At 46.4% G+C, this 27,784-nt stretch overlaps 1 protein-coding gene and 1 non-coding gene across 2 annotated transcripts; both read left to right on the plus strand.

Moving 5' to 3' along the window:
* The first annotated feature begins 118 nt into the window (after positions 1-118).
* On the plus strand, positions 119-27,698 carry Cpsf3 (cleavage and polyadenylation specific factor 3). The gene is made up of 18 exons (XM_051143885.1): positions 119-285; positions 4,092-4,155; positions 5,425-5,522; positions 7,173-7,301; positions 8,766-8,943; positions 10,705-10,794; positions 12,224-12,374; positions 14,285-14,460; positions 15,004-15,162; positions 15,912-16,058; positions 18,040-18,192; positions 19,786-19,894; positions 21,208-21,306; positions 21,765-21,859; positions 23,435-23,522; positions 25,494-25,563; positions 26,666-26,762; positions 27,516-27,698. The coding sequence occupies exons 1-18, from the start codon at positions 236-238 to the stop codon at positions 27,615-27,617; spliced, it is 2,055 nt and encodes a 684-aa protein (XP_050999842.1). The 5' UTR covers positions 119-235; the 3' UTR covers positions 27,618-27,698.
* On the plus strand, positions 1,585-1,716 carry LOC127197325 (small nucleolar RNA SNORA21). Its single transcript, XR_007831650.1, has one exon. It is a non-coding gene; the product is annotated as a small nucleolar RNA SNORA21 (small nucleolar RNA).
* Positions 27,699-27,784: the final 86 nt, after the last annotated feature.

A 27,784-nucleotide genomic window follows, 5' to 3' on the forward strand; every position in this document is an offset into this window, starting at 1 on the left:
CCTTTGGCCACGCCTCCAGTTCCCTAACCTCGTCTCCCGGAACCTTTTTCTCCGACCGACAGGAAGTTGGACGGACGAATCTAGCTCTTGGGTGCACAAGAGAGCCGGAAGTTGTGTGTTGGTGGTCGGGTATTTTTTTTTTTTTTTTTTTTTTCTTCGTTCTCTGTGGCTGTGCTTTCAATTTAGAGACTACGGCGACGGGTTTGTGGTCCACGCTGCTCCTGAGACTGCCAGGATGTCTGCGATTCCTGCAGAGGAGAGCGACCAGCTGCTGATTCGACCCCTGTAAGGGACGAGCTAGTGAGGGAGCGTGGCCCCCGGATGTGTGAGAACCAGGAGGGGTCGCCGCGGAGGCTGCTGCGGGTCCAGCATCCCAGGCTCAGGGGTTTGGAGAAGGTTGATCCAGGGCCCGCTAGGCTGAATGTCATTTTACTTTTCCTTCAGTCGCAGGGGAGGGTATGTCGGAATTGGAGGTGGAGGGGTGGGAATCCAGGTCATAGGCTCTTTCATAAAGAAAGGGTTGCCAGTTAGCACAAGTGGATCTTGCACACCAGGGCACGCCTTGACGGAGCTGACGGGTAGAGGGGGACAGGGCAGGGAAGATCTGCATCTGTCTCATTATTTCCATGCCCCTACACGTGCTTAGGTGGGCGGGGGAGTTAAAATGTGGTATATGAATCTGTATCTTCAGAGCTCAGACCTTAGCAGAAGGTGGGAGGAAATTGGAAAGGAGAGAGCAGAAGTGCCACGGAGAGAAATTCAGCGCTATGTTACCACAAAAGACTGGCTTTAGTGGGAAAGGCTTTCAGCACTCGGGAGTGTTTTGTAGAGAGTTACCTCGCACATGTAAAGGCGCAGAGCGTGTTGGTAGAGATGAGCGATTTGACTCCATACACGGTTGTTGCTCAGTATGAGATACTAACCGGCATCACGTGAATGTGTACATTTGTCAAAGGATGGAAACTGGCTCCTTTTCCCACTCATAAAGTAAGATTTACTGAGCACTTAACCAATGAATGTACCCATGCCCCTGTCATTTTTCTGTATGCACTAAGCTCAGGCACAGCTGAGTTCGTTGCCTACACTCCTTTGGTGAAGTCTAGAACAAGTGCAGAGGGCTGAAATGAGTTTGTAAAACTAGGAGACAGCTACTTTGGAGTCAGACCTGAAACCCAGTCTTCCTGCTTAATACGGAAGTAGCCTCAATGACCCGTTCTGCCAGTGACCATGCTCAGTGCTCATTTGCCATCTGTTACGAAAGCACAGGTAGTCACTGTGCTGGGTCCCAGAAAAGTTGGAAATGGGACTTTCTGGCCTTGAGGGAAGGATATCTCATGCATCCTGGAAATGTGATTGATGTGCGAGCTAGGCTTAGCGTATTTTTAGAACTTAGAGTGGCGCCAACTCATGGCAAATTTTACTCTGATTGCGGTTAACATCAGATTAGCCGATGGATGCGGCAGACTGTCAGGGTCCACTTAATGAAGGGCCTTGAGTATTTATCACACCAGTTACGGTAAGCCAACGAGAGGTTTGAAGCAACTATATAATACAGTGGGAATTACATTGAAAATGTGGCTACATCCCCCTTTAAAGCACTCAGTGGGTTTTTTTGCTAGTGACCCACCGAGCCGTCAAGAAGGGGCAGAATAAAAACATCACGTTTGGGTGAAGTGACAACATGTGTTGTTTGCTTCAATCAGTGTTGTGACAAAAACAACAACAAAAACCAGAAAAACAATTCCAGTGCGGCAGATGAATAAAAATGTGGGTTAAGGGAAGAGAATCTGATAGGATGTGATTGAAATAGTCCATTTCTGAGTGATGAGAGCCTGTACCAGTGTAGTGAGGGGTGATGGAGTAGGAAGAAATGGGTTGAGAACTTCAGAAGTAAAATCTTGAGGATTTTATAGTTGTTAGTTGTATGATGTTACGTGAAGGGATTAGTGGTGGGACACAGGCAGAGAGCACATTTCAGATCCCTTGGTTCTTTCTGTATGCAGAAGAAAATTTGGTTTGGTGAAAGCTGTAAATATGCAACTCACCACACAGCTTGTAAAACTGTGCAATTCAGTGTGTGTGTGTGTGTGTGTGTGTGTGTGTAGGGTCTGGCTTGGTTGCCCACACTGGCCTGGAGTAAACTCATAACCGTTCTCCTGCCTCAGCCTCCCAAGTGTTAAGATTATAGGAATGTACCATCATGATCAGCTTCAATTTTTTTTCTTTTTAGTGCTTTTGAGGAATTAATGTAACTTTCTTTACAACCGTGGTGCCTAATTCCAGAAAACTTTCATTACTCTTTCTTAAAAAGCCCATTGGAAGTCACACTTGTTTCTCCCCACCCTCCATAGCTCTCAGCAATCACCAGTCTGTTTTCCTTCTGTGTGGATTTGCCTTTTTGAGACATTTCATATTAGCAGAATCATACAGTGTGAGGCCATTGTGCTTGGTTTCTCTCATTTAGCATAGCATTCTAAGGCTTCTGACTTGGGAATTTTCAATTCTTTTGGCAAACATTAAGACCCCGTAGCAGTACAGCAGTGCATAAGATAGACACGTCTCTTAATAGAGCTCCCATTTTAATGTGTGCAATAGGCCATAAATGGACACAACAATGCTGTGGGATGTCGGATCAAGGCTCGCTGTAATTAATAAATTAAAGTAGTTGAGAAAGGTTCTGAGAAGGTGAAACCTGAGCTGAGACCCAAAAGATCTAAATGAGCCAGTTGTATCAATAGCTGAGAGCAGAACATTCCAGGAAGAAAGAGCCAGTCCAGGGGCTTGTGAAAACAGCTTGGCATATTAAACATGAAGTGCCTGACAGATATCCCAGTAAAGAGGTGTGAATATCAGGCGTATGTATCAGGTCTAGAATTCAGAACGGTCGGAGCTGCAGATACAGACTCTGGATTCAATAGCATGTCAGCCACATGAGCGTAAAGTTGGGCAAGGGCCAGGAGAGCTGCTTCGGGGTATTAGCATGAAAAGGCTAGAGTGAGCTAAGGCCGATGAGTGGAGAAAGCTGGGGAAGCCAGCAGGACACACAGGAGTATGGAATCAGAAGCTGGGGGTGCTTGAAGGAGCGCTTAAACAAGGAAGGGAATAGCTGCCCAGGGGACCAGTTGGACTAGAGCTGTTTGCATTTAGCAGCAAGAACGATCTCAGAAACAGCTGGTGAGTGGAGGGGTGGAAGGGGAGGGCGTTCAAACAGGCAGCTCTGTGGGGAAGCTGGCTTGAGAATTAAATGGGAATTTATGGAGATAAGAATCAAGGAATTTTAACTGGAGGCAAAATTGGCCATGGAATTTACTCATTTATGTATTTGAGACAGAGTCTCATGATGTAACCCTGGCTGTCCTGGAGCATGGTCAGGCTGGTCCCAGATTCACAGAGCTCTGCCCAACAGACAACTTTATATCCTCTGTCTGTCTCCCAAGTGCTGGGATCACAGAAGAGCTCCACCATTCCTATCATTTTTAATCCATGACTAGCCCAGTGGGTGTGGGTCCATCTCTGCCTGTCTGCTGCTAGACCACACAGTCTTTGAGGTCTGATCACTGTACCAGACACATACCTGTCCCAGGCACTGGTACTGTGCTTAACGGCACCAAGTGAATTGTGAGCTGGTTATTCAGGAAATAGATCTAAGAAGCTGTTATGTTTAGCTTAAGGTGTGCCTGATGGTGATGACTGAAACCATGATGACCAGGCTACTGGTAAGATGATCTCAAGGGTGATGGCTTCATTTGCAGTGGTTGTTCTAGAAGAATCACACGACTGCTTATTTACGTCTTAAGCATCCCTCAGCTCCCAAGGATTGCCTTCCACCTTTTCCTGTCTGACACTCATGCTCTGTTTGAACCTGTAGTACTGTCATCTGTCTGGAATTTTAATGACTACTGTCATCACTTGGGGGCAGCATAAGTTGTGAAAGATGTTACTGGTGGTGGAGTGACCCAGGGTCTTACTAAAGACGGATTTATTTGCTGTAGCCTCTTGGTGATGGCATTGTAGGTATGTGCTGCCAAACCCAGCCTTGGGCTGCTTTGATTGCTTTTTAATCATTGTGTTTCTCCCCTTGAATGTTGCAGTGGTGCTGGGCAGGAAGTGGGAAGATCATGCATCATTCTGGAGTTCAAAGGAAGGAAAATCATGGTAACTATTACTGTCGCTGCTGTTGCTATTTGGTACTAGACATTGAACTTTGGGGGCGTTGTGCGTGCCAAACACGTGTTCTACCACTGAATCACACCCCTAGCCTTGGTAGTGATTACTTATACAGTCAAGAAAACAGTCTAACTCTGTCTGGACTGGCTGTTAGGTCTGTCCTGATGAGTTATCTCTGTAGTGCAATATGAAAGACGTGTGCGCATGCTTATGTAGCCAACACTATGGTAAGAGAAAGACTAATACATGTCTTCTTAGTAGTTAAAAGCATCAAGTAACCTGAAAAGATACCCTGTAAGACTGTAAACTGCCAGCTGGATCTGTTCTTGTCCATGCGCTTGTCTAGATAGTCTGAGGACCACACCCCTTTGAAAGACATCAAGGGATTAACTGCCTGAGTGTGTATCAGCTCTGGCCACCCCACAAGTGGCATCAGTCATGCTGGATCTCTGTCAGGTCCATCTCCTTGCTGAGAGGTGGAAGGACCAGGAGCACTGGTCCCTAAGGTCCCAGTAGAGAGGCAGGGCACTGGCTCTTGTTCCTTAGGTTTGCCTCTTTCCTCCTTACTTCTCTTTCTCAGTTCTAAAAAAAATAGGCATGTGTCCACCAGAGTTACCTATTCAAACAATTATTTTATATGCATGGGTGTTTGGCCTGTATGGATATATGTTCACCATGCTCGTGCCTGGTGCCTGCAGAGGCCAGAAGAAGGCATTGAAACCCCTAGAAATTAAGTTGTAGATGGTTGTGAGCCACCATGTGGGTGCTGGTGTCTAACCAGGGTCCTCTGGAAGAGTAGCCAGTGCTCTCAACCCCTGAGCCATCTCTCCAGCTCCCAGCAGAGTCATTCATTTAAGAACTTATTAACTTGGTAATAACACCCTATAGAATAAACCCCCCAACCACCACCCTGTAGGAGTGTGCTGATAGTGCTCTCCCTGGTGGGGGAAGTGCTCAGACCTACAAACTTGTAAATACCTGCCTGTCGACTGATAGCAGAGTGCTGGAGGAGAGACTCATCTGTAGAGTGACCCCCGCAGTGCCTTGCATTTTGTATCCTGTCCTGCTAAATGTGATCTGTAGCTTAAATGTGAGGGACTGGAGCTGGGCGGGCACATCCTCCTCTTTCATGAGTCTGCCCTGAGTGCACGGGCACTGGGCTCCTCTGTGTGTGCTCTCACTGTCTGTTTGCTGGGTGAGTTTTAATCAGATGTCAGCGGGTTGTGATCTGGTTTGTCTGTGGTTTTCCTCCTCCAGCTGGACTGTGGGATCCACCCTGGCCTGGAAGGAATGGATGCTCTTCCTTACATTGATCTCATTGACCCAGCTGAGATCGACCTTCTGTTAATCAGTCAGTAAGTTCCCGTTTAATGACAAGACCACTTTTAAAGCCTTTAATATGAGGACCAGTCTTCCCAGGTTTTAGGGTAGAGTGGGTTTTTGTTTGTGTGTGTGTACGTGTGTATCTCCAGGTACATGTATGAGAGTGCACATGCCACAGTGTTCAGGGACTCAGAGGACAACTTGTGGGAGCTGCTTCTCCCCTCCCAGTGTGTGGGTCCTGGTGGTTGAGTGTGGATGGTCAGGCTTGTTGGCAAGTACCTTTGTCCTCTGAACCATCTTGCTGGTCAGATTTTGATTTTGATTTTTTTTTAATAAACTAGGAGTGGCCAGGTGGTGGTGGCGCACACCTTTAATCCCAGCACTTGGGAGGCAGAGGCAGGTGGATCTCTGTGAGTTCAAGGTCAGCCTGGTCTACAAAGCGGGTCCAGGATAGCCAAGGCTACACAGAGAAACCCTGTCTCGAAAAACCAAAAATAAATAAATAATAAACTGGGAGTGGTGTTGTACACTTTTTGTCCCAGCACTGGGTGGCAGAGACATGCAGATGTCTGTGAGTATAAGGCCAATCTGGTCTACACAGTGAGTTCCAGGTCAGCCAGAACTGTATATATAGCAAGACCCTGTCTCGAAAATAAAATAAACAAAAGAAAACAAAACAAAACTGTTTCCTGTTAGGAAGCCATCCACACCACACACTGCTCTTTTTTTTCCTCTTTCTTTTTTAGATTTATGTATGTATTTTATGTATGTGGGTACTTTGTCTGCATGTACATCTGCACACCAGAAGATGGCATCAGACAGTTGTGAGCTGCTATGTGGGTGCTGGGAATTGAGCCCAGGACCTTTGGAAGAGCAGTGCAAACTCAACCACTGAGCAGATTTCTAAGTCTAATCCAGTGCTGTTCTGTCACTGGGCTAGAGAAGTTAACTAGGAAACATCTGTGTGTGATGCAGGGAGGGGGCGGAGCTTGTGTCTGCCCCAGTTCTTTCTCAGGTGGGGAACCAAGGAAACTTTCTCATGGGAGCTCCTTGGCCTTGCTACCTTGTCACATTACTCAGTAAGAGCTTCACTTAAGGAGGGCATGGTGGTGCGCATCTGTAGTCCCAGCACTCAGGAGGCTCAGGCTGAGGCCAGCATGTATGACACAGCAAGACCCTGTCTTGAAAAATTCATTTTAAAATGGTGAAATCCCACGGTGATGGTGCACACCTTTAATCCCAGCACTTGGGAGGCAGAGGCAGTTGGATGTCTTGAGTTTGAGGGCAGCCTTGTAACAGAGCAAGTTCCAGGTCAGTCAGTACTACACAGAGAAACCATGTCTCAACAAACGGGGAAAAAAAAAAGATGGTGACAAGTTTCAGTTTTATTCCCCTAAATCATTATAGTTCTGGCTGCCAAGTGTAGATCACAATTACATTCTTCCTTTTCTAACTGGTCACTGATAGAGGCGGAAGGGCCGTCGGGAAGCCCAGGGGCTGAGGTACTAGCTGCCAAGCCTGACATGACTTTGTTCTCCAGACCAAAGGAGAGAGCTGGGGTGCCTCCTCTTGGCTTTCTCAGTGTCCCTGTGTACTCAGCACAGTTTTGATCCTTGAGCAGGAATTGGATGCAGTGCTGGCCTCTAGCATCTAAGCACTGATGGCCCTGGTTTTTTTGTCAGTTTCCATTTGGATCACTGTGGGGCTCTGCCCTGGTTCCTCCAGAAGACAAGTTTCAAAGGACGGACATTCATGACTCATGCCACAAAAGCTATTTATAGATGGCTCCTCTCAGACTATGTCAAAGTCAGGTAAGTCACTTGCTTGGGTTATATAGGCTCCACCCATACTCGCAGTTCAAGACGCAGACCGTGTTGTGTTTCAGAAAGATGTGCGCTCCAACTCAGAGCACACCTTGTGCAGCAGCGCCATCTGCTTCAGCTCTACGTGGCTTACATCCTTTCAAACCTAGAACTAAACCCAGAGCTCAGAAGGGCTGGTAGAAACACTCTGTGAGTAGCACTTGGGCATTCTATTAATTTAAGACCAACTGCGTTGAGCAGTGACACATAGTGGATTCTTTGTTTGGAGAATCTGACCAGGAGATATTGCTTTAAGTGAAGCTGTTCTCTAGGGAAATTGGCACCATTTGTGAGAAAGGTCCACTCAGCCGGTTGGTGGTGGGACACTCCCTTAATCCCAGCACTCAGGAAACAGAGGCAGACAGATCTCGAGGCCAACCTGGTCTACAGAGTGAGTTCTAGGACAGCCAAGGCTACAGAGGGAAACAAAAAGAAAAAGAAATGTCCACTCCTCTGCCACCAAGGGTACAGCATGCTTGTGACTCCTACAGTGTGAAGTATTAGCCTTCGGAAGTTGACTTTAACTCAGGTATCTCAAATGTTTCTTATTCTTCATATGTAAATGCAGAGGGATGGAGAGATGTGTGACACTAATGCTGTTAACACGCACTGAAGGCCTCAGGGTTCAGACCCTCTAACCCTCACCAGCTGATGGCATCAGCTCCACTGTGAATCCCATTTTACAGACAGTACCAGTGAGGCACATAGAGGTTATTTGCCTAAAGCAGTTTCAGTAGGAGATAGCTGATCTGTAAACCCTTCCAGTGTGGGCTACAGGGTCTGTGTGAAGTTTGTTTATGTAAGTTTAGGAGATAAGTTATACTTAACTTTGAGAGAAGTGTTTTTCTAAAGTCAGTGGAGAATTTCCGCTATGTGTTCATGTTTGTGAATGTTATTCTGTCAGGAGTGTCGGAGACAAAGGAGTGGAGAAATACCGTATTAAAGAGTGATTTGTGTAGCTGGTCCTTGGAGCACAAACCCATGATCCTAGATTGCAAGTTCAAGGTCAGCCTGAGCAAGTTAGTGAGATCCTGTCTCCACAAAACAATAACAAAGAGAGTAAAGGGACAGAAATGTAGCTCTGCGGTCGAGCCCTGCCTGGCACCATCTCTAGTGCTTCCAAATGAATAAATGTGCAGAGTACGTTGTCCTGATGTACTGAAGTGTACTTAAAGGCAGGAGTGCTTTGAGTCACACTTTGCTCACAGTTAAGCTTTGTAGCTGTGCACACTTTTGCAGTATCTGAGATTCAAATCACTAGGGTTTGTCGTTACTGTTTTGTTTTCAGTATGGGAACGGAACCTGGAGCCTTGTGCATTCGGGGAAATGCTCTGCCCCAACCTCTTCCATCCCCCATCCCAGTGTACTGTAACTTTAAGAAGTGTATGATTCATATGTCGCCTACAATTTCAGCAACATATCGGCAGATGACATGCTGTACACTGAGACAGACTTGGAAGAAAGCATGGACAAAATTGAAACCATCAACTTCCATGAAGTTAAGGAAGTTGCGGGCATCAAGTTCTGGTGTTACCATGCCGGCCACGTCCTGGGAGCAGCCATGTTTATGATAGAGATTGCAGGTGTGAAGGTATGCTCTAGCTTGGGCCCCCGTCTCCCCAGGAGGAGTCAGTGCAGAGATTCCTGCCCCCTGGAAGTGTGGAGACTTGCCTAAGCTTTGCAGAGGGTGAGAACACTGAGACAGGCAAAGTAAAGTCGCTGCTGATCTTTGGGGATACTGGCTGCTTCTGCATCATAACAGCAGGTTTCCCCACACACTGCAGCCTTGGTCTGCTTCACTGTCCGACAGAAACCATCAGCCGCACTTCTGTTGAAAGCTAAAACATGGTGGGCCAGATGGCACAGTGTAAAAGTGCTTTCTCTACAAGCCTGAGGACCTGAGCTCAGTTCCAGGAACCCAAGATAGAAAGAGAGAGCTAACTCCTTAAAGTTGCCCTATGCATCCTGACACATGCTGCAGCATGCACCCAGCTACCCACTAGCACACACAGTAAAGATAAAGTTAGCTAAGTAAATTCAAACACGGTTTGCTGCTTATGTCCTTAATTTGGAAGGATTCAGATAAGCACCTGAGCCGGTGGCCTGAGGAAGTGAAGGGGTCAGTCAGCGCAGAATGCTGCGGTCATGTTGAGGAGAGAATGGTGGGGGTGTCTATGAAATTGTGAAAACCTGAGTGCACTAGAGATCTTCACATCTTTATTAGTGTGGGTGTGATTGCATATGTGCATGCATGCCAGAGAGAGGGAGAGTGTGTGTGTGTGAGGTGTGCGTGTGAGGTGTGTGTGTGAGGTGTGCGTGTGAGGTGTGCGTGTGAGGTGTACATGTGAGGTGTGCGTGTGAAGTGTGCATGTGAAGTGTGCGTGTGAGGTGTACGTGTGAGGTGTGCGTGTGAAGTGTGTGCAGGTAGTAAGAGGACAACCTGAAGGAGTCGATGTCGTCAACCATGTCAGTTCCAGGGACTGTACTCAAGTCCTCAGGCCTGGCAGGAGGTGCCTTTCCTAGCTCTAGCTGAGCCTTCTTGTTGGCCCTGGGATCCTAGACTCCAGAGCAGCTGGCTGCACTCTGGCTGCACACCAGAATCAACTAGGCAACTTTTAAAAAGCACCCGTGGAATAGCCGGGTGTGGTGGCTCACACCTTTAATCCCAGCATGTAGGAAGGCAGAGGCAGGCGGATCTCTGTGAATTCAAGGCCAGCCAGGTCTACAAAGCTAAGACTAGGACAGCCAGGGCTACACAGAGAAACCCTGTCTCGAAGACACCAGGGGGAAAAAACATGGAATGCGGCCTAGAGGAGGAGGCGTGGCTTCTCTCTTGTACATTTTCAGTGATTCTGCTTTAGAAACTGGAGAAGTGGGTTTTAGTGAAACATCGCCCTGACCATCTACTTGAAGTGTCTGCACACCAGCTGTACAGGGCCATCCGGTTGTTCATGTACTTGAAGTCTGCACACCAGCTGTACAGGGCCATCCGGTTGCTCATCGTGCTTTTCCAGAGCACCAAAAATAAGCAGGAAATAGCAGTTGCCCACCTGAATTCTCATGTAGAATTTGGCCTTATCAGTACTGATATATAGATTATCTTTGAGGGGTGATTATGGGGTACATTTTTCTGGAAAGGTAGATTGAGTAATTGAAACACAGGGTGGCTTTAGTGACTTAACTTAGTTACACATTTAGAACCAGATGCAGACATTACATCTACAGTTCCTTTGGTGTAGGCAGGAGAGTTTTCTCTTTTAAATTCAGTTTTACTATTAAATGTCAGGATTTAACTGCTTCGTAGTAAATGGAGCCTTCCCAAATCTTGATTTTCTAGTTTCTTTTTTCACAGCTTTTGTATACAGGTGATTTCTCAAGACAAGAAGACAGACACCTAATGGCCGCTGAAATTCCTAATATTAAGCCAGACATCCTTATCATTGTAAGTATTAACAGACTGGGCTACAGTTAGAGTAATGTAACCCTGAACTTCTAATGGGGAAAAAAAGCGTAATGTCGAGTTCCTGATGTCCCTGATGCAGGTTTATGGTTTTTCGTGTAAGGCGTTTCTTGTTTCTTTCTGTCTCTCCCCTTTGCTATAAAGTGTTGTGGGGCACCATTATGTGGTAGGGATGGTTTTCCCTCTGATCCCCAAGCTCCCGGAATAACAACTCACGACACTCATTAAATACCAACACCTAGGCCGTATAGCTGGGCTCTTCTTTGACTAGCTCATAATGTACATTCTGCCACGGGGCTGGTTTCCTGGGCTCAGGCACCATGCATTCATCTTCCTCACGTCTTGCCAACTGAATCATGAGCCTGGCTCTATCTCAGAATCCCTTCTGCCTGTGGGAAGTCACACCCATTTCCTGCCTCAGCCATAGGCTACAGGTTTTTTTTTTAATTGACAGATGTTGCATCCATACAATACCCAAGACATTCCTTCTACAATAGTTCATTAAGGCTTCTTTACTATTAGAAACATGGTCTCTCTCTGTGGCTGAGGAGACAGGCTGCATTTCTTTCCCTGGGTGACTTTGTTAGAAGAACATGTTTTAGGCATGGCCCCACTGCCTCTGTCATGCTGATGGCTTTTGACCTTTTCCATGAAATGCTTGTCACGTTTTACTAGTTTGCAGGTCTCAAGGAAACAAGAATGAGCTATCTTCAGAAGCGTTTTTGTGTCATGGAATGGCCATCTTTTGGGCCTGTCATACACACAAGAACTTTTAAGTACCTTTGGTCCCTGTGACAATGGCGTAGACACATACCTGCCCAAGTGTGAGGAGCCCTGCCTGTTGCTCTCCCTGTGCAGCATAGAGTGGATTCCACATGGCATGGCCGTGTGCTCAGCCCACGCGCCAGCCTGAAGCGGAGGAACGTGTTTTCCACCCTGTGGACAAATAGCTCCTTTCACGTGGCTGGTGCTGTAGAGCAGGGCTTCCCCAGCTACGTCTCGTCTGGTGCTGCGGCAAGTGGCCTGGGGCCTTGGAGTCTGCATTTCCGATAAGTCCTGGGGCTGCAGCAGCTCCTGTGTAGTGAGACTCCAGGGGAGGTTCTGCGTATGAGCCTGAGAAACATTGCCTACTTAGACTTATAAACCTTTGTCTTCTCCAGGGTAGGAGGAAAAAGGTGTAGCAAAGTTATCTTGATAGAAGGAAGAACATTTTATACTGTTCCCTGGCTCCGTTGTAATGGATTCTTGGGTTAGTTACTGTTTTTTTGAGTTACTATAGCAACATGTGCTCAGGGGATTGCCACGTTGCTGAAGAAATGACTGTCAGCCTCAGCTCTTCTTTAATGCTTAAGCTCTGAATTCTGTGGCGGGGGCGTTGGTCTTGGTCTGATACGGCTAACTCGTTGTTTAGGAATCTACCTATGGGACCCATATCCATGAGAAGCGTGAGGAGCGAGAGGCGAGATTCTGCAACACTGTGCACGACATTGTCAACAGAGGTGGCAGAGGCCTCATTCCTGTCTTTGCCCTTGGAAGAGCTCAGGAGCTGCTCCTGATTCTAGGTACTTGGATGACTTTCATTTAAATGTGCGATTTGGGGACTGAAGGTGCAGCTCAGTGGCAGAGTGCCTGCCAAGCATGCACAAGACCCCAGGTTCAATCCCCAGGGCTACAGGGGGCGCGGGCCAACATGTGGGCCTGGTGATAGTGAGAGCCCGGGAAACAGCACCTAGCACCCTCTGCTATAGAGCCAAGCTGGTACGCCTTTCTGGTTCCTGTCAGTGTCAGAAGCCTTCCAACACGAGCACCTTTAGACTAACTGAAACTTCTAGGACAGGAAGAGAGGCATGTGTCCTCTTAGGTATTTTGTTGTTGTTGTTATTTGAGGGTTTGTTTGTTTTAGCAAGGTCTTACTGTGTAGCTCAGGTTAGCTGAGAATTTCCGAGTCCTGGGATCCCAGGCTTGAGGTTTCACTATTGTAGTGTTTCCAGGAAATACCATGTCCGTGAATATAAGAAGTCAAGTCAGAGGACAAAGTGTAGATTTTTCACAGATATTAAGTATGCCAACCCCCCTCAAAAACTACATGTTCTATGGTTCTGTTTAGGTGAAAATACAAATAAAAATGAATAGTAAGAAGCTGAGTGGTTGTTGTTGCTTTCTGTTTCTCGGTGTCTTCCAAAGACTTGAGTCAGTATGCGTAACTTCATATTACAAGGAATGTGCATCTGTGCTCACTGATCCCGACCTTGAACTGTCATGATCTGTGAGGGAAGTCTGTTTGCAGTGAGCATGTGCAGGACTAGAGGTCTCAGTGCTGCCATCTCTGAGATAGGGATGAGCGGTGTTCTTGTTACATTGAATAGAAAACAGGCAAGGGAAGCTGGGCTAATGCACCCGGGGCCGCAGTCAGTCAGTCCTTCACTGAGACTGCACTTGTTCAGTTCTGCCTTGAACCAGGTGGTTTCAAGTTGGTCCATCAACTCTTGACTGAAAAGCTGTCATACCAGCAAGGAGTAAAGGTGCTACTGTGCTGTCACAGATGAAAATGCTGGTCATCCAGGCAGACCTGATTGCACATGAGCAGTGGGTGCCATCTCAGTGTGACTGTCCACTGCTCATGTTTGCTCTAACTCCTAAACCCTTTCATACAGACAGACATTTTCTGGGTGCACCTGGGCAACTGAACAGGCATTATGTTTTTAAAACAAGGGATTTAATGAGTTTTCCCCTGAAAACAGGCCTTCGTATGAAGGTGTTTTGTTCACTACTTTCATTCATTAGTAATGGGTTGTATGTGTAAAAAAAGTTTTAGAAGCTGGGCATGGTTGTGCCTCCCTTTAATCAGGAGGCAGAGGCAAGTGGATCTCTGTGAGTTTGAGTCCACTCTGGTCTACTGAGTGAGTCCAGGACAGCCAAGGCTGTTACACTGAGAAGCCCTGTCTTGAAAAACCAAAAGAAAAAAAAAAGGTTTTTAGAAATAACAATTATGTAATAATATATTTTAATAAGCAGTTGTTTGAAATAATAATTACATTAAGAATACTTATATTAAAACCTGTACAGGCAGCAGAGGTAGGCAGATCTCTGTGAGTTCCAAGACAGCCAGGGCTATACAGAGAAGCCCTATCTTGAAAAAAACGAAACTAAAAACAAACTCCAAAACTGTACAGGATTTAGTGTCTCTGGAGCAGTAGGTCATGGTCTCTTAGTCTAAATTTAAAATAAAGCCTTTATAAAGCTTCCACATTTTTTTATCTATGACCACAACTTTAATTTTATTTTTAGCTGTTATATCAGTATTTGGATTTGTAGTTTACATTAGGAACAGAGTAGTTTTTCTCAAGTTCATTAACTACAGTTGTGTAGTACTTCATTTCTCAGTTGTTCAGTTTTTACAGTTAGTTACTGTTATCATCTGAGTTGTCTCTCTCATCCGCCAATGGCGTCTGCCCCTCCTAACCCTCCGTAGATGAGTACTGGCAGAACCACCCGGAGCTGCATGACATCCCCATTTACTATGCGTCGTCTCTGGCCAAGAAGTGCATGGCAGTGTACCAGACCTACGTGAACGCCATGAACGACAAGATCCGGAAGCAGATCAACATCAACAACCCTTTCGTTTTCAAGCACATCAGCAACCTCAAGGTGATGCTTATGGAGGAAGGGAAGGCGGTGGGGGCGGGGCGGGCAGCCGTCCCTGCTGAGGTGCCCCGCTCTCCAGCCAGCATCATGGTGTTGGGACTCACTGTAGTCAGGCGTGCCCTTGCTTGGGTTTGTACATGCCTGCAGTGTGCAGGTGTAACCTGGATCTTTTCTGTCTTGGGAAGAAAGTCTTAACGTGTATTATCACCAAGTGCTTTTTGAATAACATGTTTTAATTTTGTTAGTTTGGTTTTGGTTTTTATTTTTTGAGGCAGGGTCTCCCTCCATAGCCCTGGCTGTCCTAGAACTTACTCTGTAGACCAGGCTGGCCTTGAACTCAGAGATCTGCCTGCCATTGCCTTCCAAGTACTGGTATTAAAGGCATGCACCACCATGCCCAGCACATTTTAATTTTAAAATGTGGCACTTAAACACCCAGTGCTAACTAATCTTGCCATGGCCCTTGTAGAAGCTTGGTTACAGAAGTGGGGACTGTTTGACCAGCCTGGTGAGCGTCATGCTCTTAACCATTCCTTTGTCTCTCAGAGCATGGATCACTTTGACGACATTGGCCCCAGTGTTGTAATGGCCTCTCCAGGCATGATTCAAAACGGCTTATCCCGAGAGCTGTTTGAAAGCTGGTGTACAGATAAGAGGAATGGCGTCATCATCGCAGGGTACTGTGTAGAAGGGACACTTGCCAAGGTCAGTCACCATTTTTGAGTGCAAGTCGATATTTCATTCAGACTGCTGGCATGAGTCATGCTCAGGTTCTCTGCTTCTGGAGTTGGGGTTAGCTATTTGCGTAGGCTTTAACAATTGAGCTTCCCCAGACATTTTTCCTCAAAAATATTAGATTTAGAACAACCTGTGACATGGACTTTTACAGAGCTGTACAACATGCCTGGGCTGACTGCCATCTTTTCTTGGTATTAAATGGCTGTTCTTAGCATGGAGGATATATGCATTGTAGAGAATTGCAGAACTTCAGAGGCAATTCATGGGTGTTTAGGCAAGCGTGGTCTCCTCTTGCTGTTAACATCTGTTTTAATGTAAAAATAGAGTGTGGTTGCTCGCTCTGATCATTTTAATCTTTTGCCACATTCTGTGATAACATTAGAGAGACTGCTACTCGTTTGCTTAGATGGCTCCAGATAGAGATGTGCCTGTGTCCTGTGGGTTTCCCCTGGGAGGAGCTGCAGCAGCAGAGCTGGGGTGCCGTTAGAGACTTTGCTGCCAGGGTTTGTGGTGCACTGAGTGCACGCTCATCATTGATCGCGCTGATCAAATGTTTAGTTAATGAAACATAAACGTTTGGTACTTGCTAAATTGAGACCCATACCCATTCATGGTATGGGTCCTGAAGTTGACATTAGAGGCTGTGACTGTGTGAGACATAACCAAATGCACCTTCTAATTGCATAGTCTGCTTTTCTTGTATTTGTTTCCCACAGCACATCATGTCTGAACCTGAAGAAATCACTACCATGTCTGGACAGAAGCTGCCACTGAAAATGTCGGTTGATTACATTTCTTTCTCTGCTCACACAGATTACCAGCAAACCAGTGAATTCATTCGTGCTCTGAAGCCGCCACATGTGGTTAGTCTGTGGATTCCATGTGTGGTAGTAAAGCTGCATGAAACACACGGGCTCTCGCAAGCCCAGCATCCTCCTGCACTCGGTTTAACTTTACCGCTCCCCTTTGAGTTGGGCCCGCTGCACTTGGGCTTGCTCACTTTACACTGACTCCTTCAGACTTGCCAACTTATGCTAGTGTTCTCTCTCTTTTCTGCCACCTCCCCAATAGCCTGAGAGCGAGCCAGGCTTGGGCATGAGACTACTTGCCTTGAACCCAACTCCCTCCTTTGCCTGCTGTGTATCTGGCAAGTTGTGGAGCCTCTTGGTGTTTTTATAAATAAGAGCGATAGCAATTTATAAAGCCATTGTGCAGAAAGAATGAGAGAATATGACGTGCTTGACACAGTGCCTGGCCTATAATGCATGCTTTGTATTGTTATTAAATAGGCAGCACAAACCTCATCGTAAGAGAGGAGGAAGTAAATGTTCAAGGTTTAAATAGAGGTATAAATACATACTATATTTGCTCCTTATGTATTAGTATAAGTTACTTATATTTTTAAGTATCGTGAAAACAATAATAGTGGGCTAATGAGACAGCTGTGGGTAAAGGTGTTTGTCTCGCAAGCCTGCGTCCAACCCTCCCAACCCGTGGAGGTAGAAAGGGAGAGCCTAGCAGAGCTGCCCCCTGACCTCCATGTGCATGCTGAGGCACACGCATCCCCAAGTCATATACTCACATGGTAGCTATAATAATGAATAAAAATAAGGCTGAATGAATGAAAACAAAGTAACAGTTCCATATTTTGGTGGGATTTGGAAGAGTTTTAAGCTGAAAACCATTAGGTGCTTTTAATTGGAAGTGGAACAAATGTCCATAAAAATAGTAGACTCTCCAGTGTTCTGAAAACTCACTTAAAGGAAAGGGCCTTTTGTAGGGTCTTTTGTTTCTTTATCAAATATTTTTACTATGCCAAAATATATACAGCACGCAGACTGCAGCTTTCCCTGCTTTTAGGTATGGAACTCAGTGGCATCACCTACGCCAACATCACATCCACTCCATCCCTGGTTCAGAATTTCTGCTAACTAAGCAGCAGCCTGTGCCCCTTCCTCCTCCCTCCTCAGCCCCACCCAGCTTCGCTCTCATTGCTTACTGTTCTGACTCGGACAGTTCTCAGTACTTCACATAAGCAGGATCACTTGTTTTCAATCCAGCCATATATATTCCATTTATAGCTGAGATATGGTCTGTTGTTTATCCACCAGGCAGTTGATGCACATTCTGATAAGAAACTATCAGAAACCTAAAGAAAATTGAATGTTTTTCTAACAGGAGGGAAAAAAAAACCAACAACAACACTTCAGGTGGCTGGAGAGATGAGTCAGAAATTAAGAGCACTGTCTGTTCTTCCAAAGGTCCTGAGTTCAATTCCCAGCAACCACATGGTGGCTCACACCCATCTATAATGTGGTCTAATGCCCTCTTCTGGCCTGCAGGTGGACATGCAGGCAGAGCACTATATATATAATAAATACATCTTTTTTTTTTTTAAGTGCATTTTAAGCCAGAAGGAGGTCATCTGGTTCAGCCTTTGCTGTGAACATGGAGCTAGATCTGACTGAAGGTGTGGGTCCAATTAGTGCTCAAGGCAGTGTCTTTACTCTTCATAAAGTAGGTGTGCCTCGGATCCAAACAGGAAAGCATACCACATAAGTTTAAAGGGTGATGGTTCTTAAAACCAGGAGGCTGGGTCAGGACAGATGGCTCAGGGTGGTTCAGAGGACCTGTTTGGCTCCCAGCACCCACACCTGGTGGTTTACAGCTGCCTGTAACTCCAGAGGCTCTGCTCCCACTGTGCTCACCACCACACACACAGACTTAGAGAGAAGTAAAGTCTTTAAAATAGAAGTATTTCATGAATTAACTGATGTTTTTAAAGGCAGTTTTTCACCATGGTGAGGGGTGTTTCTTTATTCTCTCACATCTTATTCTGTGCAGATTTTGGTCCATGGGGAACAGAATGAAATGGCCAGACTGAAAGCAGCACTGATCCGAGAATACGAAGACAACGATGAAGTCCACATCGAGGTTCACAATCCTCGCAACACAGAGGCCGTGACCCTGAACTTCAGGGGAGAGAAGCTCGCCAAGGTACAAGGCAGCAGGTGCTGACCCCTACCGTGCTCTTCTCAGGGAGATGAGTTCAAGGTGTACGTGGGTGTCTGTGTCTGTGTGCATGTGTGCTTTGCCTGCATGTATGTCTGTGCACCACGTGTGTGCCTGGTACCTGGGGAAGTCAGAGAGGACATCGGGTTCCTAGAACACTTATGGATGGTTGTGGTCCACAAGAGCATCAGTTGGGTGCTAGGAGTCAAATGTGGGTCCTCTGCAAAAGCAACAAGTGCTCTTACCTGAGCCATCACTATAGCCTCAGGAGAGACATTCTTGTGAGAGATATTCTTTCTTTCTTTTTATTTTTGTTTGTTTGTTTGTTTTTGAGACAGGGTTTCTCTGTGCAGCCTTGGCTGCTCTGGACTCACTTTGTAGACCAGGCTGGCCTCAAAGTCACAGAGATCTGCCTGCCTCTGCCTCCCTAGTGCTGGGATTAAAGGCGTGCGCCACCACACCTGGCATGACAGATTTTCTTGGTGGCACCGGCTTAAGATCCATCCTTGGGAGACTGAAGGCAGAGGGTTGAAAGTTTGATGGCAGCCTGAGCTACAGCAGTAAAACCTGCTTCAGAATAACAGAAAGACAAAGCTGACAGACAGCCTTCTTACAGAGTCACAGGGACAGAAAGACCTTCAGACCTAGAGTGTGCATGCCGCCTTTGTTCCAGACAGGAGGGTTTCTGGCTGAGCTCTGTTGCTCACAGACTGCCGCGGCCTGTTTCCCAGGCCTGTGGAATTGGGCATTCAGTCTGAAACCTATAGGTATATTTTTGAAACCCCTTCAGTAAGGAGGAAGGGAGGAGTAGAAACATTTTGGGTATGACTGAGGAGAGCTGTGTACTGGAGTTTTGTTCTGCAGTAGTTTAGTTCTTGAGACGCATCAGCAGGCTTAGGTGTGGCTCAGTGGTTGACTACTTGCCTAGCCACACCCCAAGATGGATCCATAGCACCACCAAAAGCAACATTTTTAAAGCATTAGCTCTTTATTACCCTCTATTTGCATCACCACATTAAAGTCCGTATCTTTGGGTTCAAGCAGAGTCACCAGCATTTTGAGAGAGTATTGTGCCCCGTGAGGGCCTGTGAAACAGCTATCTACGGTTCTTCAGACTACAGCCGCACGAGGATGGCATGTCCTCGTCCCTGGGAGCTGCTCACTGCTTTGCAGTGGGAAAAAGTTACCTTTAAGGACTGTGGGTTTCAGCTAGACATGGTGGCAGTGCCTGTTATTGTAGCTCTTAAGAGATGGGAGCTGGATTGGCCATTCAAGGCCAGGAGAGTGAGGTTGAGGCCATGCCTGACCTACTTAGAACTGCTACCAAAAATTAAAAAAAAAAAAAGTGTTTTCTGAATGTGTAAGGTGTTTTGTTTTATGAGTGGTTAAAAGTATCCTCACAGTGTCAGATCCTAGCCTTACTGAATGAACTTTGTGTTCAAAAATGCTATTTCCTGTCACGTGAGTAGCGCACACCCCCACAAGGGTTTGGGCACCACTCCACACACCCCGCTCCCCATGAGATGACAGCCTGAAGTCTCTGCTTTGACGCCACTCTGTGCTCTCTGTTTTCACCAGGTCATGGGCTTCTTAGCAGACAAGAAACCAGAACAGGGCCAGCGGGTCTCTGGAATTCTTGTTAAAAGAAACTTTAATTACCACATACTTTCTCCCTGTGACCTCTCCAGTAAGTACACTATTTGCTGTGAAATACAATCTGAACTTAGCACCTAAGGAAAGTCTGAAAAATGCTCAGTCTAATGGGGTGTGTGTGTGTGCGTGCTGCTAAATTGTGTTTTGTGAAGGAAAAAGGTTGCAAACTTATTTAGATATTTACCTATGAGATAAATCACCTTTCAGCTATCATAACTCTCATACAAATAAATGTACAAGCTGTTTTTTTCACTAACTTTAAAAAACCTTATTTTTTAAAGATTTAGTTTTACTGTTTTAAAATGTGTGCACACATGCTGGCACTGTCAGAGGCCAGAGGTGTCAGATTCTTTGTGCAGCTGGAGTACTTGGCAGTTGACCCAACAAGGGTGCTGGGGATGGACCAGAGAGCCTCTGCAAGAGCAGCATGTGCCCTTCCCTGCAGGCCTTTCTCCAGCCCCTGTGACCTCTCTTAGGCCAGCCTCTGGCCTGATGCTGGACCCTCAAGAGTTCCTAAAGCCCAGTCCTGGACATTGCTGTGGCAGTCTGATGAGGGCTCAGTGTTAGGGCATGCTGATCCTCGTACACTGCTGTCCACAGCGACAGCGAAGGACAGACTGACTGCTCTAGAGGCTTGGGAAGGGCTTTCTAGTCAGGAGCCCTAGTACCAGGGAGTTAGTGAGCGTGATAAAGAGACACTGAGCAGAAAAGAAGGTGAAGTTAGCTGACATTCCAGCTTGGAGATGTCTAAATGTGTCCAAGGGTGAAGGACACTCTCCTGTGTCTGGAACCCAGATTCTGTGGGGTGGCGTGGGAGGCGTAGGGCAGTAGCCTGGGCAGCATGTAGTAGCCTGCCAGAGTGGCACACATGGGCTGCCGTCCTGCTGCTCCAGGGTGGCTGCTGGGGCTGCTGCTCTTTTCTTAATCCCTGGGATGTGTTTTTGCAAGTTGTATTTTGTGTGGTTTGGTAGTTTGGTTTGGTTTTAGTTTTGGTGTTGAACAATTGTCTCATTTTGTAGCCAAGGCTGGGCCAATCTCAAAATCCTCCTTGCCTCTGACTCTTGGGAGCTTGGATTATGTGTTTACCACCACGCCCAGCTGGCCTGGTTTCTTTTTTTTTTTTAAGTTTTATTTATTTATTATGTATGTAGTGTTTTGCCTGCACGTGTGCCTGCACACCAGAAGAGGGCACCAGATCTCATGATAGATGGTCGTGAGCCACCATGTGGTTGCTGGGAGTTGAACTCAGGACCCATGGAAGAGTAACCAGTGCTCTTAACCTCTGAGCCATCTCTCCAGCCCCTGGTCTGGTTTCTTAAAGTATATTTATTCTAATTTTCTTCTCAGATTACACTGACTTGGCTATGAGCACTGTGAAACAGACCCAAGCCATCCCATATACCGGGCCCTTTAACTTGCTCTGTTACCAGCTACAGAAATTGACAGGTATGTTTACTGAATTCACCTAATTGTGTCTGTAGTCACTTCATTTTAGTAGTTGTCTCACAACCCCATGTGTGCATGCACTACATGGTCATTTCACACATAAAATACAAATGTTTAAAAATGCTTTCATAAGAAGCCTTGAAATATGTCTGGGTTCGTCCTTGAGCCCTCAGCACCCAGATTTCCCTATCTGATGATAAGCCTCGGGGTGAAGACTTGTCCCCTGAGGCTCATACTAAAGCTGAGGTGCTATAGAGACACAGCTCTCCAGCTGCTGACCCAAGTGTGGGGCCCGAGGCGCCTGTCTCCAGCTGCTACAAGCAGTTAATATAAAACATGGCCATTAAATATTTCTTGTTTTCCAGCTCATGACGGCTCTCTTTTAACTATCTCTACAAAGACAAATGCCCCTTAAAATCCATAAGGAAAAATCATACAACTCTTAAAACTTTTTCCAGGTGATGTAGAAGAATTAGAAATTCAAGAAAAGCCTGCTCTGAAGGTGTTCAAAACCATCACTGTGGTACAGGAGCCGGGCATGGTGGTTCTGGAGGTGAGGCCGAGCCTTCACCTCACAGGGGAGTGGGGAAGCATGTGTCCTCACCAAGCACTTGGCTATTGGTGTTCCAGGGTGCCTCTGTTTTCACAAGGGCCATTCACAGGCCACGCTGGACAAAACCGCAGGCAACTAGCGCATTCTGGGCTGGAGCAGTAGTCTTTCCCTGATTGGCTTTCCAGTACCAGTGGTCAGCCCTGAAACCATACACATATCATTAACATTGTACATACTGAGCAGATTGTATTTATATATCTAGGGAAAAGATACAGCAACAGTTAAAATAAAAGAGGCCCTGAATTTGAGAAGGGGGTGGGGAGAAGTATCGAGGAAGAAAGGGAAAGGGTAAAATGATTTCATATTTTATTTTTTTTTTAAAAAAGTTCTTTAAAGTTTCGAGGTAAAAATTTAGTTGTGGGGTAGGACTGTAGCTGGGTTGTCAGTGTCAGTCTCACACATAATAAATAACAATAGTAACTAATATGTGCAAAGCCCCAGTCCAACCCCGAGCACCACATACAACTAGGTAATCCCGGTGCTTGGGAGGCAGAGGAGAGTGGATCAGAAGTTCAAGGTCATCCCCCCCATCCTGCCCTGCACCCCCAGACAAGGTTTCTCTGTGTAGCCTTGGCTGTCCTGGACTCACTTTATAAACCAGGCTGGCCTCAAACTCACAGCAGTCCAATCCTCTGCCTCTGCCTCCCGAGTGCTGGGATCACAGGCGTGCACCACCACTCCCAGCGCTCACGGTCATCCTTGACTACATAGATAGTTCAGAATGAGCCTGAACTGTATGAAACCCTGCCTCAAAAATTTTTTGTTGTTGAATTAAAACACAGAAACTAGTCATGCCTTCTTCCTTAAAAGTGGTATTTTCTTGTTCGAATAAACAATAAAGTAACCCAAATCCAAATGGTTAGACATCATTAAATTAGGTGGAGACAGATATAAAAGCAGTTAGGTTCTTTATTTAAAATAAACATTATCAGGGCTGGAAGGGCAGCTCAGCATCAAGAGTACTGACTGCTTGCCCAGAGGACCGGGTTCAATTCCCATATGAACACTTAGGACTGTAACTTCAGTTCAAGGGCATCCGACACATGATGCACAGACATACAAGCCAGCAAAATACTCATACCATGTAGAGGGTGGGCGAGGATATCTTGCTAAGACCCAGTACAAACAAAAAGTGTGCTATGCACGTATCTGTATCTCGTCATGTTGTGCACATTGTATTACACCCTTCTGTCCTACTGTGTGCCACTGACATAAAGAGCTGTGGTATCTGAATCCAGCAGTCACATTGCATATGTTACTTTGGGGTCAGTTTTTTCTTTTATAAAACAATTGAGAATATTAAATGACAATGCATGGAAAACCTTTTGCTACAAAGGTAGTGCATAACAGGTTTCTTTTTGTTAATTAAAAGGAAATTAAAGGAGTCTTGTGACGGGGAGTCAGTTATTGCAGGCAAAGCTAGGAGCCTCAGGTCCCCTCCGCTGGTGCCTGAGGGGCAGAGCTCACAGCAGTGTGGTTGTGTTTCTCCCTTCCTGATTCCGTCTGTCTCTGTAGTGGCTGGCGAACCCCTCTAACGACATGTATGCGGACACAGTGACCACCGTGATACTGGAAGTTCAGTCGAATCCAAAAATAAGGAAAGGTACAGACTTGCCCCATGTTTACCCATCCCATCTCTTCCAGGTTCTTTGAACTAAAACTCAGTGGAGCCCTGAGTAGAACTTAAGTTTTCCTGTTTTTTTTAGTGTGTAATTGTGAGGTATGCATACAACAGAGCAGATCATCAGTGTCTCAGTTTTCATCCTGGCTCCTCATCCAGACAGCCGGAATCTGCTCATGGTCCTGGTTCTCCTAAAACACTAGGTACAGGGATGCCAAAATATTGCTCAGCCGAGCTGGCATCTCTGTCAGGAAGAGTCTTCATGTTCAAAGGAAGGTTCTGAATAGAATGGTGGCCCCAGCCAGCGAGCCCAGTGCAGTAGAGTGTATGTCTCCAGATGCACTGCCAGGCAAGCAGTCACCCTGACATATCGGGGAGGTGCCTTCTGCGCTGGGCCCTTCACATGAGGTCAGAGCCTGTTGCATATAGAATCTCCTGTGTTAGACACACACAGAGGGCACGAGCTGTTAGCACTTTGATTTCAGAGGAAGAAAGTGGAGCTGGTCACATCTTAAGTCTTCCTATGTGGGCCACGCTGTCACATGAATAAACGGGCGTGGTGCGTCGCAGTCGGCACGAGCCACATTTGGGTTGTGAGTCCTGGCAGTGTGAGAGTCTGCTGCTGGCTTGCAGCCTATGAACAGTGCTCTGTGTGGCTGACGTGGCTCAGTGCTGAGAGCACTTGCTTAATGTGCATCTAGTCCTGGGGATCTTCCCCAGCACTGAGAAGGGTTTTGGCCCAGCATGGTGGTGGAAGCACCTGACAGGTAGGGGCAGCGACATAGCAAGTTTGGGGCCAGCCTGGACTCTAAGAGATCCTGTCTCATAGAATCAAAGAGCAAAACAATGAAAAGGTGGGTGGTGGCACATTCCTGTAATCAACACTTGGGCGGCAGAGGAAAGGTGGTTCCTGCAAGTGAGGCCAGCCTGGGGCTTTGTAAGAAGTAAGACATCACAGAGGAAAAGGAGTTGTGTATGTGCACACGTCACAGGTCCTGAGTGGTGCAGGGTAGATGTTAACTCCACCCTTGGGAAAGCAGAGCTTGTGAGTGGTGGTGGTTTCTTGTGTGGCCATGGAGGTAGGGATGGCTGCCAGAGTGACCTTTTTTTTTTTTTTTTTTTTTTTTGGTTTTGGGTTTTGGGTTTTGATTTTTTGAGACAGAGTTTCTCTTGTAGTCCTAGCTGTTCTGGATTCATTTTGTAGACCAGGCTGCCTCTGCCTCTGCATCCTGAGTGCTGGGATTAAAGGTGTGTGCCACCATGTGTGGCCACCAGGGTAACCTTTAACTCCAGATGACTCATCTTGACCACCAAGTTCTGTGTTTCTTGGTGTTTTTTTTTTTTTTTTAAAGGAACTAATTATTAATGGACAGACACCATAATATTTTTTAAAGATTACTTTTACTTGTGTTTGTGTATGCACATGAGTGAAGGTGCATGGAGAGACCAGAGTGGTTAGAGTCTCTGGAGCTGGAGTTAGGGTGGTTGGGAGCCACCCCGTGTGGGTGCTGAGACTGAGCTCAAAATCCTCTGTAAGAGCAAGAAGTGTTCTTAACCTCTGAGCCATCTCTGTAGCCCTTTAAGTATTGATTTTTATTAAAATATTCCTAAGCAGATGATATATCAGAGGGTGTCAAATGGACATAACAGTTAGATACAGAAGAGATTTCTGCATTTGCATGTGTTCTCTGGTATTGTGGGACCTATAATTTTACTCACCTCTACTCAAAATGTAAGATTGAAAAATATGGGGAATAAAAAGTGAACTGAGATGTCATTTTGTGACGCCTTCATAAGAACATGAAATACCACAATGCCCATGAATTTGTCTTAGTGGGCAGTTGACATGTCACATGCTGTCACTGAAGTCTCCGTTGTTACTTCACAGCCCTGGCGCTGTGCTGTGGTGAGACCATAAATGAAAATATGAAAACTGAGCTCTTTGTCCTCCAGGAGCAGCGCAGAAGGTCTCCAAGAAGTTAGAGATGCACGTTTACAGCAAGAGGCTGGAGGTCATGCTCCAGTAAGTAGGGGCCCTTTGCTCGGGAGTGGGGGTTGCGGTGGGAGTGCTGAGCGCATGCTGTGTCCCTGTGCTGCTCCTGGCCAAGTCTGGGTGCCAGTGCCCTGCCTGACAGACAAGCCTCAGGGAGTGCTTAGGAAGCTAGCAGAGTTGTTGAAATTGGGTGCTGTACCCATCAGAGTCACAGGATGTACTGTTCAGAGTCACAGGCTGTACCCATTGGAGTCATGCTCCCAGTGACCAGGGTCATGACCTAGGCCTAACATCCTGGTTACAGTGCAGTTATGTCAGTGCCCGCATGTCTAAGTCTGTTAGAGGAGTCAGCTGGCAGCCAAGCCCTTGACACTGAGCCTCTGGATGTTGCAGGTTCAAACCATGATCAAGGCTGCTTCTGCCTTAATTAGACAGCTTAGTGTTCTGAAGGCTTCTCTGTTACTTAGATTTTTTAAAATTTCATACTGATCATAGTGGATTTTTTTTTTTTAAAGACAGGTTTCTCTGTGTAGCCTTGCCTGTCCTGGACTCACTCTTTAGACCAGGCTGGCCTGGAACTCACAGTGATCTGCTTGTCTCTGCGTCAAATGCTGGGGTTAAAGTTGCAAGCCACCCAGCTCCATAGTGGCTTTTTAGTAATGGCTTTTTGTTGTTGTTCTTGTTTTGTTTTGTAGTTTAGAGGCAACACCACTGTATTGCCCAAGTTGGTCCCAAACTGGAGGATCATAAGTGCAAGCATATCCAGGCTACAATGAAGTTGGCGGCCATTCTAGGCAACTTAGTGAGACCCTTTCTCAGTAGAGTTTAAAAGGGTGGTTGTGGCATGTCTCTGCCTCATGTGCAAGGCCCCAAACTTAATTCCCAGTATTAAATTAGAGACGAGGGCTGACGAGATGGCTCAGCCGTCAGAGGCTAGGCTCACAATCAAAAGTATAAATTAAGGACAAAAGCCAAGGCAGTGCTTGCTAAGCGGAGCAGAGGGCGCCCTCATGGATGGAGCTGCTGTGGGACCCTGATAGCCAAGGGCACAACTGAAGCACCTACTTCAGGACTTCTCCAGACAGGTAACATTGGACTTTCCCCATAATACCAGATTTCTGTTCACTTAAAGGGACATATTTGGAGAAGACTGTGTCAGTGTGAAAGATGACTCTGTCCTCAGTGTCACAGTGGACGGGAAAACAGCAAACATTAATTTGGAGACTCGGGTACGTAACTGTGTGTCTCAAGTCTCTTGGGGAATCGGGTGAAGACAGGATCAGGTTGCACCACTGGCAGTTAGGCATAGTGTGGAGGCTGGAGGGGTAGCTCAGCTGGTACGGTACCTTCACAGCGAGAACAAAGCCCTGGGGCCCTGACAGCAGATGGCCTGGAAGCACGTGCCTATAATCCCAGCACCCTGGTTCCTGGTTTTCTTTTGCTTTGTGTGTAAGATAGGTTCTTACCCTGTAGCCCAGGCTGGCCTTAGCCTCGTCGTGCTAAGGTATCAGGCAGTCACCACTACTTTGGCTTGAAACAAATAACACTATAGCCCAGGCTGACCTGGAACTGTGTGGTAGTCATGAGCTACCATAGGCTAGGTAGGTAACATAATGCACGTCTGTAAGCCCACTGCTCAGGGCGCTGAGGCAGAAGATCATAATTTCTAGGCCAGCCTGAGCTATAACAAGTTTGAAGCCAGTCTGTAGAGTGAGACTAACAGAGTCTTTAGAAAAGAGCAGCAATAACAAAGCAGTGGCCATTCGATGCTTAAAGTCAAATTAGCACCAAGTGGTGAACAGTTACTGCATCCTTTGCTCACTAAGTAATTTGTGCTGCACAGACTCACGTGCATGGAATATCAGGACTGAATAGCTGTAGGGGCTTTGGCCTAAAGCCCTGTGCACGCTGCCCCTTTGGCCCTCCAGCGTTCCTCTTCATGGGGGATAATTCTGGGCTGAAGTTTGTGCTTTCACTTCCAGGTTGCAGAATGTGAGGAAGGAAGTGAAGACGATGAGTCACTCAGAGAAATGGTGGAACTGGCTGCCCAGAGACTGTACGAGGCCCTGACACCAGTGCACTGACAGCCTTGCCTCCCGACACTTTAACTTTTTTACACTCTTGGCTTTACTTCTGTTACTTCAAATAAAATACCTTAGTTTCTATGGGTAGCCTGTTTCCTTTAGATACAAAAAGATCATCAGCTGTCTTTACAGCTGAACCACCAACTAATTTCTCCATTATTTTTAAA

The sequence above is a fragment of the Acomys russatus genome, chromosome 1, assembly GCF_903995435.1.
Source record: "Acomys russatus chromosome 1, mAcoRus1.1, whole genome shotgun sequence".
In the NCBI taxonomy this organism is placed as follows: Eukaryota; Metazoa; Chordata; class Mammalia; order Rodentia; family Muridae; genus Acomys; species Acomys russatus.

Coding starts and splice junctions, on each gene's coding strand:
- Cpsf3 (XM_051143885.1), top strand. CDS start 236: ATGTCTGCGATTCCTGCAGAGGAGAGCGACCAGCTGCTGATTCGACCC. Junction 286..4,091: donor CAGCTGCTGATTCGACCCCT/GTAAGGGACGAG, acceptor TGAATGTTGCAG/TGGTGCTGGGCAGGAAGTGG. Junction 7,302..8,765: donor TCAGACTATGTCAAAGTCAG/GTAAGTCACTTG, acceptor CTACAATTTCAG/CAACATATCGGCAGATGACA.